Source organism: Phalaenopsis equestris, unplaced genomic scaffold (genome assembly GCF_001263595.1).
Source record: "Phalaenopsis equestris unplaced genomic scaffold, ASM126359v1 Scaffold000428, whole genome shotgun sequence".
NCBI lineage: Eukaryota > Viridiplantae > Streptophyta > Magnoliopsida > Asparagales > Orchidaceae > Phalaenopsis > Phalaenopsis equestris.
In genome coordinates this window covers 6,072,340-6,092,751 of record NW_018164869.1, presented here as the reverse complement: position 1 = coordinate 6,092,751, position 20,412 = coordinate 6,072,340, and the positions used below count along the sequence as shown (strand labels likewise).

Below are 20,412 nucleotides of genomic sequence, written 5' to 3'. Positions count from 1 at the left end.
AACCATCGCAAGCAGGTAGAAGTAGAAATTAGCCGTTGAGTTTGACGTTTCAAAAAATTTACAATTTTTATAATTCCCACTTATCGTCGCATCAAAGCAATTCAATTACAGCTTTGACTCTCCTTCTAAATACTATTTCTTTCTCCTTTATTCATTTAGATTTCAGATAGAGCAATGGCAAGAAGAGCTGAAGTTTCCATTTCTCTTTCATTCAGTACTCTTTTGCTTGTGCTGCTCTTGTTCTTCACAGGTTCATTTTCTTTTGAAGATGATATGTTCTTAATGCATTTATTTATTTATTTTTAAGTAATAAAGATGGGATTTTGTTCTGCTTTGCCGGGAGAAAATTTTATGAAAAATTTGAGAATTGGTGCTGAAGATTGTTACTCTGAAATTAATAATTTTTTGTTTGTAATTTTGTGAGTCAATTAGTTTGTTTGCTTCCGTAACATTCATTTCGTGGTTCTCCGCTTAAGCTAATTCTGACTTTACCTCCTATGTTTATGAACTTTCTTACGCAGGTAAAGCTCAAAGCTCCGGAGAAGTGCAGGTAAATGCTCTCTATAAACCATATTAAAACTATATCTGTTGATAAACAACAACAAACTACTTTAGCAATAAAAACTTGTAAAAAATCTTTGCCGGGATTCAGACATAATCATGTCCTTACAGAAGTTTTATATGAGAAATGGCTAAAAATAATGTTCTACGTTTAAAAACAACATTTTTATAGAAAAAATTATAAGAAATTCTCTATAAAATATGAATGGGGAAATACTGACATTAAAATGGGCATGATAACATAGCTAACCCATTAAAAATTGTTTCAGAGAACTTGGTGCGTGGCGAAACCTTCTTCTGAAGATGCTGCTTTGAACGCGAACATCAACTATGCCTGCTCGCAGGTGGATTGCAGCATTTTACAGATGGATTGCGCTTACCCGGACAAGCTCATCTCCCATGCTTCCATAGCAATGAACCTCTACTACCAAGCGATGGGAAGCCGTGGGTAGGAACTACTGGAACTGCTACTTCAACAACTCTGCATTAATCGTCACAACAGATCCAAGTATGACAATCAATCAATTTTTGAACCACAAATACAAAAAAAAAAAAAAAGCTTCTGATGTGTTCTTCTTCTTTGCTTCTTCTTGCAGGTTATGATCATTGTCCTTATGCCTGACTTTTGATTAAGTATACTGTTGCTGCAGTGAAAAAAAAATATATGTTTTAGCAGTATGTGGTGTTATGAAAATATATTCCTAAGTTTTGTATTACATCAATGGAGAAACTATGGTTTGATTACAGCAATTTTAGAAGGCTTTGTGTTAAAAATGCTTTTGCTTAAGAACTTCTTTGAACATAAACTTGTGTGATGATGTGTTAAGTTGATATTAACTGTTTTCTCGCCCCTAAAATAGTAATGCTTGCTCGACTACTTAATGAAGTATATTTTCTATATAATTACTATACTCTTTATATAGTAAGAATTTGTTTTGTTTTACATTTACATAAACATATAGCTTAATCTGTAAATGATTAGTGAGATTTTAAAAAATAAAATACGAGTTGATTTAGCATTCTGCTAATCTCATGAAGCACACTATTGAAATCTCGCACATTATGTACTCTTTGGTTTTTATTATGTAAAATCAGTGCTCTTTATGATTAAACAACATATTAAGAAAAGCATTTCCTTTCTTGGAAGTGGAAAAAAAATGGTAGAAAATTTAAATAAACATCTACTAAATATATGAAAAAAATCATGTTTTAACATATTACAGATAATCATAATTTTAGCATATACCTACTTATCTTTAGCTTAGAAAAGAAGTATCATCACAAATATCAAATGATTTTTGCAAAAATTTAAAATTTTGAAACGTGGAAGAACTGTTAATCAAGTTGATTTACCTATCATATTTTTTGTTTATCTACTTATCTTTAGACTTTATTATTGATTTAATGCTTTATGAAGTTGGTATGAATTTTTTATTTTGTCATGTAAAATCAGCACCCAAAACATTGTTATTTACTAATCTATCTCCCTCTTTCATCCATTTTTCAAATTCTCACTCAGATATTTAAATTCATGATAAAACTACAACACTTGTTTTTCATCTTTATCAAATTCTCAATGATTTGATTGTGACACACAAAAATACATGGGTTCAGTAGTTCAAAAATTCAGATGCTTGCATGTAACTATCGTAATTAAAAATAATAATAATAATCACGTATTAAATAAAAATAAAGCAACATCATCACATATTATTCAAATAAATAAATAAATAAAACCATTAGAGAAGTCAAATCTTCTTGAATGCCCAACAACAATAAAGGACAATAGCAATTCAGAGAAATGAAGTTGTCTGATGATAAATTAATGAATACAAATTTGTTTGTGGGCAACATTGGCACCTTTATTACAAATGAGATTGGATTAAAAACAAGATAATACTGCCAAAAATATAATATTGATAAATGATATGATGCAACAAACTCACCATGTGAGCACTTATTTATAGAAAAAACTATATCTAGATAATGCAAATAAAATTATAATGTCAAGGCCTAACAAGTGGGAGATGCAAAAAGAATGGACAAAGCTAGGCTTCACTTGCAATTGCTAAACAGAATTTTTATCGACTTACTTTTACATTGGCCAGTAAGATTGAAACTTTCACTTGTATTATTTATCTTTTTAAGTGTAGTATAAAAATTTAACACATGAGCAAATAAAAATGCATGAGCAATCATAAGGATTGGTCATAGAAGCATGAACCAAACTAAATAGCAAGGATGATGAGGGAAATGTGTTGGCAACAGTTTGTGAGCCATAAACAATCTGTGATTTTGTGCATCCGTAAAATCTAACTGTAAATCTTAAACCCTACATATATGATTTTGGTGCATAAAAACTATGAGTTGCCAATGTCTACAACTTTTGATATGGAGTGTTTTAGGCTTTTTAAGCTCCTGTAAAAGTGGCGTGACAGATATTGCCATTTGAGTTCTAAAAACGAATTGTCGTTTCGGTGAATTAATTTTGGGAGGCGTAAAATGTGCACCTTGGCATTCACAGCAACCCAACAGAACTTGAATCACTTCTCAAACGAGGTGAAGGTGGAAGCAATGAATGAGTTAATTTTGGTTCATATGCAAGTTGGAACCTTTCCACTTCATAAGAATTAATCAAATAAAGCAATTAACAAGGGAAATTAATTAGTTACGCAGTTGGAGTTCCATGGGATCAAGAGATCTACATTGAAGCTACATTGAATGAGCTTCAACATCAATGAAGCAATGAATTATTTATTATATAAATTAACAATTTCAATTACTTCAATTTTTTTTTAATAATATTTAAGCTTTACACCATAAGACAAATAAAATCAAATAAAAATTTATAAATCCAATTTATAATATATTTAATTAAATGAGGTAGGCGCATAAGGAATGATATAGTGGCATAAATTACGAATAAATGAGAAAATCCCAATAACTTCAAATCTAAAATAAACTGTACAACAAAAGCTGAAATTCACTATAATTAATCTTATACATTCATTCTAAAACCCAAACCCTCATGTTGGTGATGGCAACAAAATCAGCTTAAGAGCCAAACCACTACAAAGAATAATCACACCTACAATTTCATGGATTGTTGTTAGCACAGAAAGGATGTCCTATAGTCCCCCAAATTCATCCCTCAGCTCTGTCTCTGATGCTTCAGACTTCTTATCAAGATCAACAGAACTCGAAGAATCCTTCACGGAAACTGCAGCGTGGCTTCGTCGGTTTCGTCGTTCCTGCATACAAATCCAAACAATGGAGATGATTAATAATTACAGTAAGATCTGGAAGATGATTTATTTATTTTCAGTGCAGGAGAGGTCAGGTTGTAATGGGTGTTACTACAACCTCACGGAACGGATAATCTTCTGCTTCGAGCAGTCTTACAACTTGACTCATCCGAGGTCTCTTCTGGGAGTCTGGATCGACGCATTTTAAAGCAGCTAGGAGGGCCATTTTGAGAGCTTTAGATGAAGGCTTGGCTTCCAGGTTCGGATCAATAAGTTCATCAGATCTCCTGCTGCCGACCATGAATTTGATCCACTCCACAAGATTTACCTAAACATGCAAGCCAAGGTTCACGTAAGCGTACTTTGCACAAGCTATATAGGAACTATTCGGAGATGATTCAAGGCAGTCCTTTCATTTTTGGTGTTCTCTGACAGCAATTTATTTGGCTCGATGCTAGCTTGAGTTTTTGGTCATCAATTTGAGTATTAAAGCAACCGAACACAAAAAGAGGCAACTTGATACAATTATCTAAAAATGACAAAAAGTTGAAGATTATGCTAATTATAAAGGAATCAAATTTTCGAGTGATATAAAATTTTAATTTGGATCCCAATGTGCTCGTGAAGACACTTTAGGCTAGAATTAGAGAGAGAGGGAGAGAGAGAACAAGGAAAGCTTCAAGAGATCAATGGCATCATAGAGAAAGAATTACTTCAAGGTGAGAAACTCAAGGGAGATATTCTTTTTTGTGGCGTCAGAACCTCTAGACAGAACTTGGGGCTGTCTTTTTACATTGTTGAGTGAGAAAAATATATAAAGATAATATTACATTACTTTATGTATTTTTATACGGGAAAACCCTCAGAAAAAAAGTATAAAGTTGAGATTACAAAGACATTGTAGTGCTATGTTAGAGATTTTCCCGAAACGATTTCAGAGAGCAAAGCATCACAATGTTAGACCAGAGCGCCGCAGCGCTAGCCACCAGAACGTCACAACATGATCTTGGAGTGAACTTTGCGGGGTCAAAAAATTCCAACCACTCCCTGGATTCTCAGGATTTATTATGTTTTTATTGTTGTGAGAGCTTTGGAGAGTCAAATTTTTAAAAGGTGTTTTGAACAGTGGATGGGACACTACCAAGAGATTTCACCCTCATTTTGAGGTGACTTCTTGATCTTGGGTTCGAGGTTTATCATAGGCACAAGTTTACCCTCATGAGAAAATGAGAGAAATTTCGATTAAGGCTATTCGTTAAGACTTGAATGATCAACATACAATAACAATAGACATACATTTTAAGTCATAAAATTTATCACTTGAAGCTTAAAGCGGATGGTGGGGGGAAGATGACCAAACCGGTCGAGATTTCATGGTTTTGTCGTCCTGTATCGTTGTAGTCTCTGATCTACTTAGTTATAGAAGGTAGTTGACCCAACCTGACTGAAAGATTCTTGTCAAAAATCATGAGTTGCGTCGTCCAAGAAATCCTTATAGACCTGGGGTAGATGTTTGTTTAAGGGGACAAATTTAAGTCGACCTTAGCTGATAGAATGTTTTGTGTCAATTAATTATAACATTATGGTTTGCAACTCAAACAGGCAAAAGCTATTAAAGAACAAAGAAGTTGCGATCATGATAATAATATCAAACGGTGGAACCAACTTTTTGCCCAAACTGAATTTGCTTACAACTAGTCCCGTGAGCCTAACTGCGGAATGCACGCTTTTTCAGATTGTGTATGATGTAACCCGCTCACTCCACTTGAGCTACTAGTACCAGTTCTCCCAAGTGTGATGTTAGTGCGGATGCTGATGCAAGAGTACAGGAGATTTAGAAGTTACACGAGTTAGGAAAGGAGATCACCAAGTAAAATTTTTAAGTATCAAACGTAAGCCAATAAAACGAGGAAGAAAGTGATTATTTAGGAAAGAGATCAAGTGTGGATCGGGTTGAAAAAAAAGAATTTTCCCATAGAATCATTTGGGAAACTCAATCCTAGACCACCCAAAATTCTTAGGTTGAATGAAAACGGCTACAAGATCAATTTTTCAGGGGGAGTAAAACACCTCGAACACCTTCAACATGACAAATTTGACTCCGTACTACGAGGATACTGAATCTCCTGTACTCTTGCCTCAAAAACCACAATAACATCAAACGTGGGGAGAACTGGTAAAAAAGGAGATTGCCAAGCAAAACTATAAGTATCAAGCATAAATCAATAAAATAAGGAAGAAGGTGATGTTTTAGAAAGAAGAACTAGTGTGGATCAGGTTGAAGAAAAAGATATTTCCCATGGGATCGTTCGAGAAACTCAAGCCTAGAGTAGGTGAGCCTTTTAGAATTCACAAGAGCTTAAATGACAACACCTACAAGATTGATTTGTCAGGATATTACAACATCTTAGCTACCTTCAACTTGAGAATTTCACTCTGTAATATTAAGGTGTCGGAGCTTTGACAAAAGAAGTCGAAGCTTCCCCAACTTGAGAGACTGATGAGGGGTGTCACTGCTACAAGAACAATTTGTCGGGGGATTACAACATCTCGGCTACCTTCAACTTGACACATTTTTAACTTTGTACTACGAGGTCACTGAAGCTTCAACAGATGAACGTGAAGCTCCCCTAACCTCGAGAGACTGACACAAGGCATCATGGTCCCTGTCGCGCGGCAAGCCTGAGACAAGTGCGACCAGTACTTCCAAGCATGGGTTCCCCACCCATCTGGAGTGGGGCCACTCCACTTCAACATATTTGTGTGTGTGTGTGTGTCACTTTCATATTTTTGTCGGGACAGTCGTCAGCATCCCTTTTCCTTTCCTAGGGTTGCATACGACGGTGAAAAGTTGCACTAGTTATAAATCGTCCCGAGGTAGTGTGTATCCTTCCCTCTCTTGCTTATTGTCGACCCTTCAAGCCCTCTCATTTGGCACAACAAAATTTAAATTAGTCAATGTGTTTATAACATCTCTATTAAGGGTAAAGAATATTATTGCTCTTATTTGACACAACAAAATTTGAATACTTTCACAACAGAATTCTTATACTTGTTACTGATTCATAACAAGGAAAAAAATATTTTATTTATGTTGTCTTCATCTTACAAATATCTAGTTAAATTTTGTTAGTTGTTTATTTTATTTTAAATTATAAAAAAATAGCCAAAAAAATTGAACTTTCATTTCTATTATAGCATCTATAGTTTGAGTAAGTATATTCTGCAAAGTAGAATTTGTTACCTAATTTCTTCTGATTTAGATACATATTGTATTTCTCCTTGTGGGTTCGATATTCGAAGCTTAATAAAAAATCTTATATTACTTGATAACAATACATATACTTGTGTAGTATCTCATACATAAATATAATAATTGCATTCTTATTTGCTTCGAAGTTAAGTTTTTGCCAAATCGTTGCTCAGGATCATATTTTTGGCGTCGTTGCAAAGTAAGAGTTATAAGTAAGAAAACGTTAAGAATATAACTGCATGCATCATAATACTATCATATAAGATCGGGATCATCGCCCCTTCCAACCACAATCCCACTACTTTAGTTACTATAACTCCCTTAACCATTGCCCTTCATCATCGTCCTCAGTCATAGTTGACTCGTGGTGCATTTTTGTTGGTTCCAAGTGTCCTTGATTGTAACTCCTATTTGCTTTTGAGTAATAATATTTGCTTTCCCTATTGTGATTTTGGTTAATAACGATATCATTTAGTATCAAAGCTAGCATAACCCTAGCTGATTCGTGTTGTATTTATGTTAGTTCCAAGTGTCTTTGATTGTAGCCCCTATTTGCCTTTGAAAAATAATATTTGATTTCCTATTCTGGTTTTGGTTCTGGTACCATTTAATATTAGAACCAGTCTAACCCTAGTCATATCGTAGGGTTTCTAGCATATGTAATACTCAAACCCATCTCCCCTAAAAAATTTCTTTCCCCGCCTTCATATCTCCTTCCACCTATCCGCCTCAAAAGCCTAACCATGTCACCGAGAAGGCAAGTGTCTGAACTGAAGCAGGATATTACCATAGGTGACATCAAGCGAATATTATGCTAGGTGCTACACAGGCTCGAGACTATTGAGGAAAGGACCATGGGAAAGGTCACCAACCATAATAGTGAGATCCTAGAGGAGAGCCAGAAGAACGGTTGAACCCCTTTTGTAAGGATGACTTCAATAAAGAGGAGAATCGATCTGAGCCTATTAGAATTCATTGTTGGAGAAAGTCGAGAGAGGAAGTGTCTAATGTAGGGCACAGAGATTTGGGGTTTAACATGAACCTACCGTTCTTTGACGAGAGGATGAATCCGGATGATTTCTTAAGTGGATGTAGACCGTCGAGCGGATCTTCAACTATAAGGAGGTATCCGATGAAAAAAGAGTGAAGCTAGCCTCCATCATTGTCATGAATAATATCTTTTTGTAGTGGGACCTGAAGAGGGAGAAACACAGAGAACGACTAGACAAGAATACTTCTTAGGAGAAGAAGAATAAAGCGATGCAATGACAGTACCTACCCCACACTACCGCCAGGATATTTTCATGAAACTCCACTATCTACAAAAATGACTTTTGTGTAAAATAATCCAAAATAAATTAAATATTGCATGGAGATATATGTTTTTTTATTGAGCTTGAGAAATTTTTTTTAAAAAAATTCAGTTGGAATACATCGTAGGGTTTCTAGCATATGTCATACTCAAACCCATCTCCCCTAAAAAATTTCTTTCCCCGCCTTCATATCTCCTTCCACCTATCTGCCTCAAAAGCCTAACCATGTCACCGAGAAAGCAAGTGTCCGAACTGAAGCAGGATATTACCATGGGTGACATCAAGCGAATATTATGCTAGGTGCTACAAAGGCTCGAGACTATTGAGGAAAGGACCATGGGAAAGGTCACCGGCCATAATAATGAGATCCTGGAGGAGAGCCAAAAGAACGACTGAACCCCTTTTGTAAGGATGACTTCAATAAAGAGGAGAATCTATCTGAGCCTATTAGAATTCATTGTTGGAGAAAGTTGAGAGAGGAAGTGTCTGACGTAGGGCACGGAGATTTGTGGTTTAACATTGACCTACTGTACTTTGATGAGAGGATGAATCCGGATGATTTCTTGAGTAGATGTAGACTGTTGAACGGATCTTCAACTATAAGGAGGTATCCGATGAAAAAAGAGTGAAGCTAGCCTCCATCATTGTCATGAATAATATCTTTTTGTAGTGGGACCTGAAGAGGGAGAAACACAGAGAACGACTAGACAAGAATACTTCTTAGGAGAAGAAGAATAAAGCGATGCAATGACAGTACCTACCCCACACTACCGCCAGGATATTTTCATGAAACTCCACTATCTACAAAAATGACTTTTGTGTAAAATAATCCATAATAAATTAAATAATGCATGGAGATATATGTTTTTTTATTGATCTTGAGAAAAAAAAATTAAAAATTCAGTTGAATACATCAAGGATCAAATTTAAGCCCATATCATTTTGCTTTAGTAATTGACGCTCTTACCGAACATTTACAGGAAGATATACATTGGTGTATGTTTTTTGCTGATGATATCCTTCTTGTGGTAAAGACTAGAGGAATAGTTCATGAAAAACTTGAATTATGAAGGTCTGCTTTAAAGTCTAAAGGCCTTGGTTTGAGTAGATCTAAAATTGAATACATTGAATGTAATTTTAGTTGTAGTAGATCTAGCGACAGAGTTTAACAATGGGTGATCAAATCATTAAAAGGATTTAGATATCTCAAGTCTACTATTCAAAGTAATGGTGTATAAATAGAGAAGTTAATAGTAGAATTCAAATTGGATGGTTGAAGTAGAGGAACAAACACGTTCGGCCTATTGTGTGATAGAAAAGTACCGCTTAGACTTAAAAGGGAAATTTTATAAAATGGTGGTAAGACCTGCAATGTTTTATGGCGCAGGATGTTGTCCTATAAAAGAGAAGCATAATACTAAGTTAATTGTTGTTGAGATTAGAATGAATAGGTGGATGAACGACTTTACTTTTGGAGATAAAATGTGTGATGAATACATTCGTGAAAGGGTTAGTGCAGCTCCAGTGGAAGAGAATATTAGAGAAAGTCGTTTTAGATGGTTTGGTCACATTAAATATCGACCATCTGATGATCCGATAAAGAGAGTATGTTTTAAATTTGACTTAAGTTAAGAAAGGTAAAGGTAGACATAAAAAGACATGGGCATATTGTATAACCAATGATCTTAATTTATTAAAACTAAATGAAAATATGAAACTCAATAAGACGATGAAGGAAACAGATTCATGTTGCCGACCCCACCTAGTGGGATAAAGGATTGTCGTTGTTGTTGTTGTTGAGAATATATGGAACCAAGTATGACGAGAATTAAAATTTGACTCAAATAAAAAAAAAGTGTGTTAGGTTTGAGAAGGCATGGAATGCTACGTTCATTTTGAGAATTATAATGGAATTTTAAATTTTGGCAATTTCATCTTTTGCCTAAATGTTAGAAAATTGTGAATATTAATATTTTGTGTGTTTCTTATTGTATCACACATCCTAGGTTCACATCAGTAAACCCAAGACCTTCAAATTGACATCAGAGCTTATGATTGTATCACAATGCAACCAAAAGTTGAACATAATAATATGGTCATTCAAAAATAAATAAATGATTCAATTTAAAACATTAAGAACTCAATATCATTAATGTGGGAATCAAAATTATAATTCTACAAATGAATATAAACTTCAGAAATTTCTAGAATGGACTGACAATCAGAATATTCCCTCAATATCACTATTCTTTATTATGAAAGAATTAAACTACTGAAAACAAAAATAGAGGGGCATCTTCAAATTTATTGGCATAGTGTTGCTAGTAAAACAAATCAATATTGGTTGCTGACAACTATAATCTTAAGAAATAATATATGTTATTCCATGAATATGAAAACCAACTTAACAAACACTCTGAGAGTCATAAATTAAGTTATTCAAATGTTATTAAATTTTATGATAAGTTTAAAGGTTAGGCAATTAAATATAGGCTGCCCCAATACTATCTCATTTCCATTGCATATTGTATTAGAAAGCTAGGCAAGAGATTAGGGATACTTAAACTATAATTTACTAAGAGCCCTAAATGACACAATGTCCATATCTTTGAATTTTGGGGCATTTACAAATGATTTTTAAGACAATCACGCATATACATAAAGTCTCTAGAGCAAAATTATTGTCCTCTAGTCCAAAACCAATCAAACATGCGTCATTATGAGATTCATGCATAATCAAATCTAAGCTTATCAAAGAAACATTATAAATATTATTTAGAAGATGAATTGGATATAAATAAATATTTACAATTGCAATAATAAGCCTCTATATGAATATGTTAAAACCTGAAACTAGGGACAATAATTAGAATGTAAGACTTAATCAAATACAAGTTAATACAAGCTAAATTTTATGATAAGTTTAATGGTTAGGTAATTAAATCTAGGCTGCCCCAATACTATCTCATTTCCATTGCATATTGTATTACAAAGCTAGGCAAGAGATTAAGGGTACTTAAACTATAATTTACAGCCCTAAATGATACAATGTCCATATCTTTGAATTTTGGGGCATTTACAATTGATTTTTAAGACAACCACGCATATACCATAAAGTCTCTAGAGCAAAATTATTGTCTTCTAGTCCAAAACCAATCAAACATGCGCCGTTATGAGATTCATGCGTAATCAAATCTAAGCTTATCAAAGAAACATTATAAATATTATTTAGAAGATGAATTGAATATAAATAAATATTTACAATTGCAATGATAAATCTCTATATGAATATGTTAAAACCTGAAACTAGGGACAATAATTAGAATATAAGACTTGATCAAATACAAGTTAAATATTACATCTGAATCAGAATTTCAGAAAGGCATTAAACTCAAAATCATATTTGAACTGGAAACTTCCACCGAAATTGAGTGTAACCTTTAAATGGAACTATATCTGTATTTGAAAAAGAGCTAAAATTTGAGCCTGGATCCCAATTTGTGACTGAGTAGAGTCTTATTTTTTAAAATTAAAATTGAACCTGTTAATCTAATCAAGATTTTAAACCTCCAAAAATATTGTGGAGTTCCTTCTGTAATTTTTTTTTCCTATTCTTTTCAATGTTTACTTCAAGCAAATCATTATCACTCTGGCGATACTTCTAAAAATTGACTTGTTTGTTCTATTTTTCCTATTACTAAGAAAAACATAAACCATCTCTCATGCAATTAGAGACACCAATAAAAAACAAATTGATAAATTTAATGTTTATTAACTTAGCTTATTGTTGTTGTTAAGTCAAGCTTAAACATGATTTCTTGAACTTCGAAAAACTAAAACTTGATTGAAATCAGCTCGATTTTTAACAAAATAACAAAAAAAAATCTTCATAATATTCAAATCATTTACCCCAATCTTGATAATATAATAGAATCTTTGATACACAGAAAAAGCATGAACCGACAAGAAAGGCAATGACTTTCTCAGATTTAAGAGAGAATATGTTGCTGGCAACAAGAATATAGAAACAGTACCTCATTTGCAGGTCGGCTGTAATCCACGGGGTCTCTTCCAGTCACAGCTTCCAAAAGTAGCACGCCAAAACTATAAACATCACTCTTCTCATTTAGCAGTCCGGTATTAGCATATTCAGGAGCCACATATCTGTAATCACAAAGACATCACATCATAAGTCAATCCAATTATGCAAATTTATGCTTTAGAATCTCTTCAAAATCAACATGTTATGATGAAATATGTCTTACCCGAATGTTCCCATCACCCTTGTTGTGATGTGGCTTTTGCCAGAACCCAAAAGCTTGGCCAATCCAAAATCAGAAACCTTGCCATTAAACTCCTCATCTATCAGAATATTACCTGATTTTATATCTCTATGAACAACCTTCGGTTCTATGCCCTCATGTAAATAAGCAAGTCTGCAGACCATTTAATTCCTTAGTTCAACCAATTAATGATCTCAAAATTAAGAAGAATCAATACTTACGCCTTTGATGTGCCTAATATAACTTTCATGCGTGACTCCCAGCTGAGAACTCCATGTTGGCGTCTGGCACCATGAAGCCATTGCTCCAAGTTACCATTGTTCACATATTCATAGACAAGCATCCTATGAGATGATACAGTTTCAAAACATAATTCAGCGTGGATGATAGTTTATGATAAGAAAATTACAACTAATGGCAACAATGATAGTATGTCGATTCTTAAGGGCAAACCTAATGTCCTCGCTTAACACAATTTTGCTTCAATAAAATAAATAAAATAAAAGAATTTGTGCTCCATGGTGGAATGTCCATAATTTGGCCCACTTTCAAGAGGTGAAATCAAATTGTTGAATTAAGAAGGATGTACCGAGGTTATGCAGTTTAGTTTCCTGGCTTAAAATTGGCCACCATATAATTCAGCATGGCTTCTTCAAAATGACAAATTTCAATAAGTAAATGACTAAATTAATTGGTTCTATGCCGTAATATTCACTAACCTAACAATTCATATGATTTGTCTTATATTTATTTGATTATATAGAAGTCATTTTGCCTCATTGAATACTTCTGAAAAGGGACTACTCTTCCATGATGGATTACATGTCTTAACCTAAACATCTCGTTTTTTGCAATTTTGCATAAGACTTTTGTAAATGGGGGAGATGATTATCAATAAGTTTAGCATTGGATGCACCATCAGTGTTATCTTAAAGCAGTCTAAAAGATTGCAAGTGTTCTTACTCGTGTATACTCCTATTGAAACATATTTAATTATGATTGGTAATCATTATCGATAGATATTTCAAAGATACCTTGTGATATATGTTCAATAAGGTTTTGATGGTGAAGATGGCAAATTGATTGGCAACCACTCAGAGAGGAGAATTTATTCCAGACGGAGCACTTACGCAGCACTGCGTGCGAACTTCCAGTAATATGTCGCCACGTGGAGGTTATTGGGAGCTTATTGAAGTGAAATCACAGAGATTATTGAAGGGTTAATTTCGTTGTTATTATGAGGTTATTACGGGGGTTATGCAGAAGGTGGAGGGGGGGGGGGGGGGGGGGTTATTGGGGTGTTATTATGAGGTATTGCAGAGTGTAACCACAGAGGTTATTAGGAGATTATTTGAGAGTGTAACAGCGAAGGTTATTGAAAGGGGAGGGGGGTTTATTGGGGTGTTATTATGAGGTATTGCGGAGTGTAACCACGGAGGTTATTAAGAGATTATTTGAGAGGGTAACAGCGGAGGTTATTGAGAGGCTATTGTGGCGTTATTAGAATTAATGCTCAATAACCCCCAATTACTCTCTCAATAACCTCTGCAGTTCCACTTCAATAATCTCCGCGAGAGGTGGGTCTGATATAACACACATTGCGGCATATTACTGGAGTACACACGTAGTGTAGCGTACGTGCTCCATATGTAATAATTTCTATTCAAAGGGATGGTGGAAGTGTTATATGAGTATTATACGAGTAGCTAAAATAAAATTGGTATTCAAATTTTGGATAGATTTGATGCTCAACCTTACAAAAATTGGGAGGATAAACTTGTAGTGAAGGAAAATGGTGATGAACTCCAAGTCAAAAGCCTGGAATGTTAAAAAAATAAGGGTGATGCTTTTATGGAGCTTGGATCAGAGATTAAAGAGTCTATGGTAGTTCACAACAAAATAGTTCTCTCTATATTGGAGTTTTGGGTAGAATATCTAATGGAAAGTTGAGACGTTAAAAAATTTTAGGGGTTTTGGAAGAATGTGTAAAAGAGTTATGAAGGATTGCAGGAAGGGGTGAGGGAGGTAAAAAAGAAGAGTTTGTCAAGCCTTATGCATAGAAGAAGGGCAATGTGTTGGGAGACAAAAATAAAGACTCACTAAAACCCTAGGGGACCAGCCAACATGCTTTATAAAAAATTAGAACAGCCACCAAGCATTTCCACATTCAATTGCAAAGAGTAAAATAGCAATAATAATAATAATAATAATAATAATAATAATAATAATAATAATAAATACAAATTAAAGTCCCATTTATATGCATTTTCAAGCCTAAACAAGTTGAAAGGCCTTCAAAACCAATAAAATACTACTACATATATTAATAATCTGTCCTGATGAGAGGAAAAATAAACAAAAAAAAAATTACAAAACTTAATGCTCGAAAATGCAGCAAAATTCGGACAAGCCAAAAAAGACAGGTAAAGTGGTTTTGAAATCAAACATTTTTTTACCATCTTGATTAAATAGGCCAACCCATTCAACAAGATCTTCCCCGCCAAGCCCATCAAAAGACCTTTAATTATGCCTCTTAATCACTCTCCAATGATTCTTGAGAAATTAGAGGTGGGTTTGCTTGGAATGCATAATGAATTGACCAAATCTTCATGTAATGTATTGATTAGCGACATTATTCTTGGCCTTCGTGTTGGTATTACATCAGCTTGAGATGGTAAAACCGCAGTATTCACATACAGCCGATACATTTGGCGTGTGGAAGCTTTATCAATAAGCAAATAGTTGAAGCCAAATAAACTTTGACTCAAATCCTTTACTGGTTGATCAGAATATTTAAATCTCCAACGTTGCTATATTTTCTTCTTCCAAGTTAATTTATTGTATGACCGAGTTAAAGTAGTCCAAACCTTCCAACACGCATAATAACTCGACAAGATAAAGATCTATTACTCTAATTAATTTTCGCTGGACCGAAAAAAAATGATATTTTCCTTATACATGCCTAAAATCAAAGTGATTGAAAGACACCCTCTTGTGACAAATCATAAGCTTCTTTTGCTTCTAAAGATCATTACAGACTCTTAGTTTTTCTTTTGAACTTGCTGCATTGCATGCATGGCAGTACCTAAGTAAGGCTCATTAGTGTGCTATATATTTTTTTTATTATTTGTTTATTTTTACTGACTGAATCTAAAAGATCAACCTGCTTAATCTTACAGATTTCAGTGCATCGTCGATTTCGCATGTGAATTATTATGGATAAAGCAGTAGGAAGTAGGAACTATGGTTTGCATCAGATCCCTTCTAGGTAGTTTATGTCAAAACCAGTTGTGTACGCATATAAAAACAAACCTCTAGCATTAAAATAGCTATATTTGTGCATTAGTAATAAGAAAAGAGATCTTAAAAACAAACTTGATGATAGAGAAGTAAATTACTCGAGCTAGATCGAGCAAACCTTAGATCATATTGACTCAACTCAAATAAATGAGCTTGAGCTCTAGTTCAAGACTTCAGGTAGAGTGAGTTCAAGCTAGCTCACAAGTTGGTTCATCTTCTCAAGAAGGCAAGAATGAGAAGGTCAACTTTTTTTTTTTTTTTGAATGAGAAGGTCAACCTTGGGAGCCATGGTGGTCTTAAAAAAAATCAAGAATAAGAAGGAAAATCCAGGAAGCCGTGGCATGGAAAGAGTGGGATGGGTTCAGAACAAGAATTTAAGTTTTTTCTTCTACGCATTTAGCTTACAAAACTCTTATATTCAAGCTTCATATATATCTTATTTTATTATTTTCCTAAAATGACACAATCTATGTTTCAATGAACTATATAACGGCTAGCTTAAGCTCCCTCCATTGGGCTGATAAGCTCCCTTCAGAAGCCATTTATCATAACTACTTAAAAAATTTTAACTAAATTGCATCCCTGCTTATGAAAAACAAGGTGCTAGCAATCTTAACCTGTGAATCCCTTCCACGCAATAACCCAAAAGTCGCACAAGATTCTTATGCCGAACATTGCCAATAGCCTCCACTTCTACTCTAAACTCCTTCTCTGCTTGCCCCCTACAAACAGAAAAACAAACAAACATCATAATAGACACAAAATATTAGCTATAAGTCTAATGATGATGATAATAAGAATATGTTGCAGATGTGTCAGAACCAAAAAAATTCTCACATATTGTTAAGAATTTTCTTCACAGCCACCTCACTTCCATTTGTCAAATGCCCACGGTACACAACTCCATACCCCCCCTCCCCAATAACATTCTCCTTGGAGAAGCCATTCGTGGCATACTCAAGATCCCTCAAAGTGAACCAATGTCCCCAACCCACATGTGAGAATCCAGGAAGTCCAACTAAAGGCGAAGCCGATACAACTCCAGCATACACCGAGTGTGTCCTCCTTGTCGTTCCAGAGCTAACCTCATCCCCAGAATACGAGCTTCCAGCCTTCTCGTGGTACACTGAACTGCACTGGCTCAAGTTATCCACATCGCTCGACTTGCTTGTTAAAGGACCCAACATTTTTCTAGAATCCTTGTCACTAAACTTGTCATGGTAGGCAAGTGCAGGTGCTTCATGCTCATTGAAACTCTGTGCTAAAGTGGTTCCAGCAATTCTATCAACTGTTATTTCTTTAGATATGTCTGGGATTTGAGTCTGTGGAATCTTGTCAAGGTTTATCTTTGATTTCCTCCGGTATAAAAATATGGATAGGACAATGAGAACAAAGATTAACAAAGCAACACAGCTGATGCCAATCACCGCCCATAGCTTCAAATCAAGAAAGGTCTTATGGTTTAATTTGGCATTTAGACCATCTTTGGATGACATTTTTTCTTTCCAATTTGCCTGCATTAATAGGAGAAGTCAAATCAAAGCATACCAGCAGCAGGATTTCATGAAATTTAGCTAACTGAAGAAAATCAAAATACTATAATGTGAATTTCCATATCAACTATAAAAGTAAATATGCAGCAATAATGATGTTAACAAGTTTATCATTGTTACAAGGACATATAAGAGAAAATATCTTGGCTTACAATGTAACGATAAGAATATACGAAATTTAAAACTTTACTCTCTAAAACTTCCAATTTTTCAAGGACAAAAAATATGTTTGAGCTATCTTTGTGACAGCCTCTATATATAGAGTGATAATTGATAATGGAGGTACTCTAGTAAGATTGAAATTGTAACTACAAATGAACAATTCGCAATAACTTCTTAAAAAAAGGTATAAATTGGCTGAATCATTGCTCTTTATTTTGCCTGAACATGACATTATCATTACAAATAATTACAGCAAACATACAAATGAAGGCCTGAGAGAGAGAAGAAAAGCAATAGAAAGCACATCCCCACGCCATCTGACATTTAGTAACTAAAATGAGAACCCCACATTTAAATTTGGAAGTCATTACGAAAACCTTGAATAAACAAAAAACATTATCAAGCAAACCTCACAGAAATAATAAATAAAGCCCGAGAGGAATCCCGACGCAACAAAAGCTCAAAGATTGCCCAGCATTGAAAGCCCCAGATGCAAAACTACATAAAATGCAGTTTCTAAGCAGAAAAGACACATAAACCGATACAATAAAGCAATCTAGGAAGAAAAAAACAGAGATAAGAAACGTTCACAGCAAGGAAAACGGAAGGGCATAAAAAAAAAAAACCTTTTTTTTTTATTGGGAAGGGATAGTTTGGTGAGCTTTTTTCGTTTCTCTGATGAAAGAGATGAGAAGCCAACAAAACAGGAAGACCAAGTTTTCTTCGCGGTGGAGCAAAACCGGAGATGGAGATAGCGAAGAGAGAGAGAGAGAGAGAGAGAGAGAGAGAGAGAGAAGAAGAAGAAAAGGAGGATGGGAGCAGTAAAGGTGAAGCAAGGCAAGTTGGGGCAGGGTGGGCATTTGAGGCAGGATTAGCGGAAAGAGAAATAGAAATTAATTTATTAACTAAATTTTAGGTGGATGAGCTCAAGATGTAATAAATGCAGAGTGGTGTGGTGGGAATGAGAGAGAGGTCAACCCACAATGGCTACAAACTTTGCTGCTGGATTTCTGATGTAAAATTACTATTTCACCCTTAGATAAGATTATTGGCTGTATCCTAACTTGAAACTGTATTTATGGGAGGATTAGCCATTAGTGACTGTACCTGAGCAACGGCTCCTTTTTCTGAGGGGCAGACTGGCGACAGGTGACAAGCCGTAGGTGGATTCCATGTAATCATTATATTTATTTATTTAAATAATCAAATGAATTTCAATATTAATCCTGATTTAGTTAATTTTTTATTGCTTATTATAAACTAATATATAATTTTAATTATCAAATTATAACTTTTTTAATTAATCTTTGGTTTTAAAATCATTAGTTACATGTTAGATTAATAGATTGAAATTTTAGTATAAATTGTCATTAAATCCCCCATTGTGAAACATTTGAAAAAAGAGCTTAATAATGTTGGTCAATGCTTTGATAAGGTGAACTGTATAACATCAGAAGTATTCAAATTCAAGTACAAATAAATATAAGTCAAAGTAGTTGAGACTTAGTTAAAAATTATCACATCTCACCCTCCAAATCTAGAAGGGAATCACATGAACTAAGCAAGATAGGGTTAGATAAAAGTTTAAAGATGAATTTCAAGAAAATATAATTTGAATAATAGTATTCCAATAATAAAACAATCATAACATCAAAATCTAATTGCACTTATTAAAGATATATATATATATATATAGTATTTTTTATGTATCTATGTATATATGCTGAACTATAATAAAAGCTCTTAATAATGCTTGTGTTATGATCTCTCAATTATATAGAATATAATTCATAGTTCATATAGGTTATAGTCAGATTTTGATAATCAAAATGAAATATATAATTTTTTAGAGAACTATGAAATAATTAGTACGACATGTCTAACTCACATGAAAAGCAATGAGTAAATAAAATATAGTCCACAGTAGATTTCTACTAAAGTCACACAAATAAGTAGTAAGAAATCTTTCTCTAATAAGGAATGACAATTATCTCTTACTCAATAAAGAGACTATTTATTAACATAGATAAAAACTAGCATATCATTTTAATTATAACTCGCTCCAACTAACAATTCCTTCACAAACCTTGAATTCAACCTTGAATTCAAAAAAAAAAAAAATTAATAATCCAGTGAATGCATAACATTGATTGTGTTGCGGGAATAAAATGCAACTTATTATAAAAATTCATTAGCATTATTTTGTACTTACTGTCAAAATGAACATATCAATGAGAGAAGTATAATGAAACTCTTTTTGATGATTGATTAACATTTGAACATAATATGAAAAGTTAATAAACATAAAATTGTGAAAACCAAAGCTTTGCTTAAACCTGACTCGATCTATATGCAAAATTAAATACTTGGTGATCGGAATAAAAAACACATCTTCAAACTTACATGATTTGATAATGTAGTCTTCATATTTTGGCATGACTGAAAAAGTGTCGTCCAAAAATCTATTTGACTGGACATAAATCTAAGAAAAATATTTGAGTTGAAAGATTTTAAAATCAAATTTAAGATGATTTAAATTCTAATTTCAGCAGACAAATGGTGCAACATAATATATGAATTAAACAAACTCATCAACACTAGAAGTGATCTGATTTGACATCCAATGAGATTAAATAAAGAATTTAGTGTTGTTAAAATTTGTATGACATTACTCAAAGGATTGCCAAATCTTTTATGGTTATAAATTAATTGAGTGTATTTATAAATTCAATAAGCCTATGT

At 33.9% G+C, this 20,412-nt stretch overlaps 1 protein-coding gene and 1 pseudogene across 1 annotated transcript; one reads left to right on the top strand and one right to left on the bottom strand.

The window, feature by feature from the left end:
* Positions 1 to 1,183, top strand: LOC110027467 (annotated as a pseudogene).
* Positions 1,184 to 3,475: 2,292 nt separating this feature from the next.
* On the bottom strand, positions 3,476 to 18,558 carry LOC110027551 (probable receptor-like protein kinase At2g42960). Its single transcript, XM_020729040.1, has 8 exons — positions 18,297 to 18,558; positions 16,793 to 17,469; positions 16,573 to 16,677; positions 12,877 to 12,999; positions 12,638 to 12,808; positions 12,407 to 12,536; positions 3,925 to 4,134; positions 3,476 to 3,812 (listed from the first exon to the last, which is right to left on the bottom strand). The coding sequence occupies exons 2-8, from the start codon at positions 17,449 to 17,451 to the stop codon at positions 3,690 to 3,692; spliced, it is 1,521 nt and encodes a 506-aa protein (XP_020584699.1). The 5' UTR covers positions 17,452 to 17,469; positions 18,297 to 18,558; the 3' UTR covers positions 3,476 to 3,689.
* Positions 18,559 to 20,412: the final 1,854 nt, after the last annotated feature.

Excerpts from the sequence above, each read along its gene's own strand:
- LOC110027551 (XM_020729040.1), bottom strand. The coding sequence starts at position 17,451 with ATGTCATCCAAAGATGGTCTAAATGCCAAATTAAACCATAAGACCTTT. Across the intron at positions 13,000-16,572 it reads TGCGTGGAAGGGATTCACAG|GATGCTTGTCTATGAATATG; the intron begins GTTAAGATTGCT and ends ATCATCTCATAG. Across the intron at positions 12,537-12,637 it reads AGGGTGATGGGAACATTCGG|ATATGTGGCTCCTGAATATG; the intron begins GTAAGACATATT and ends TTGTGATTACAG.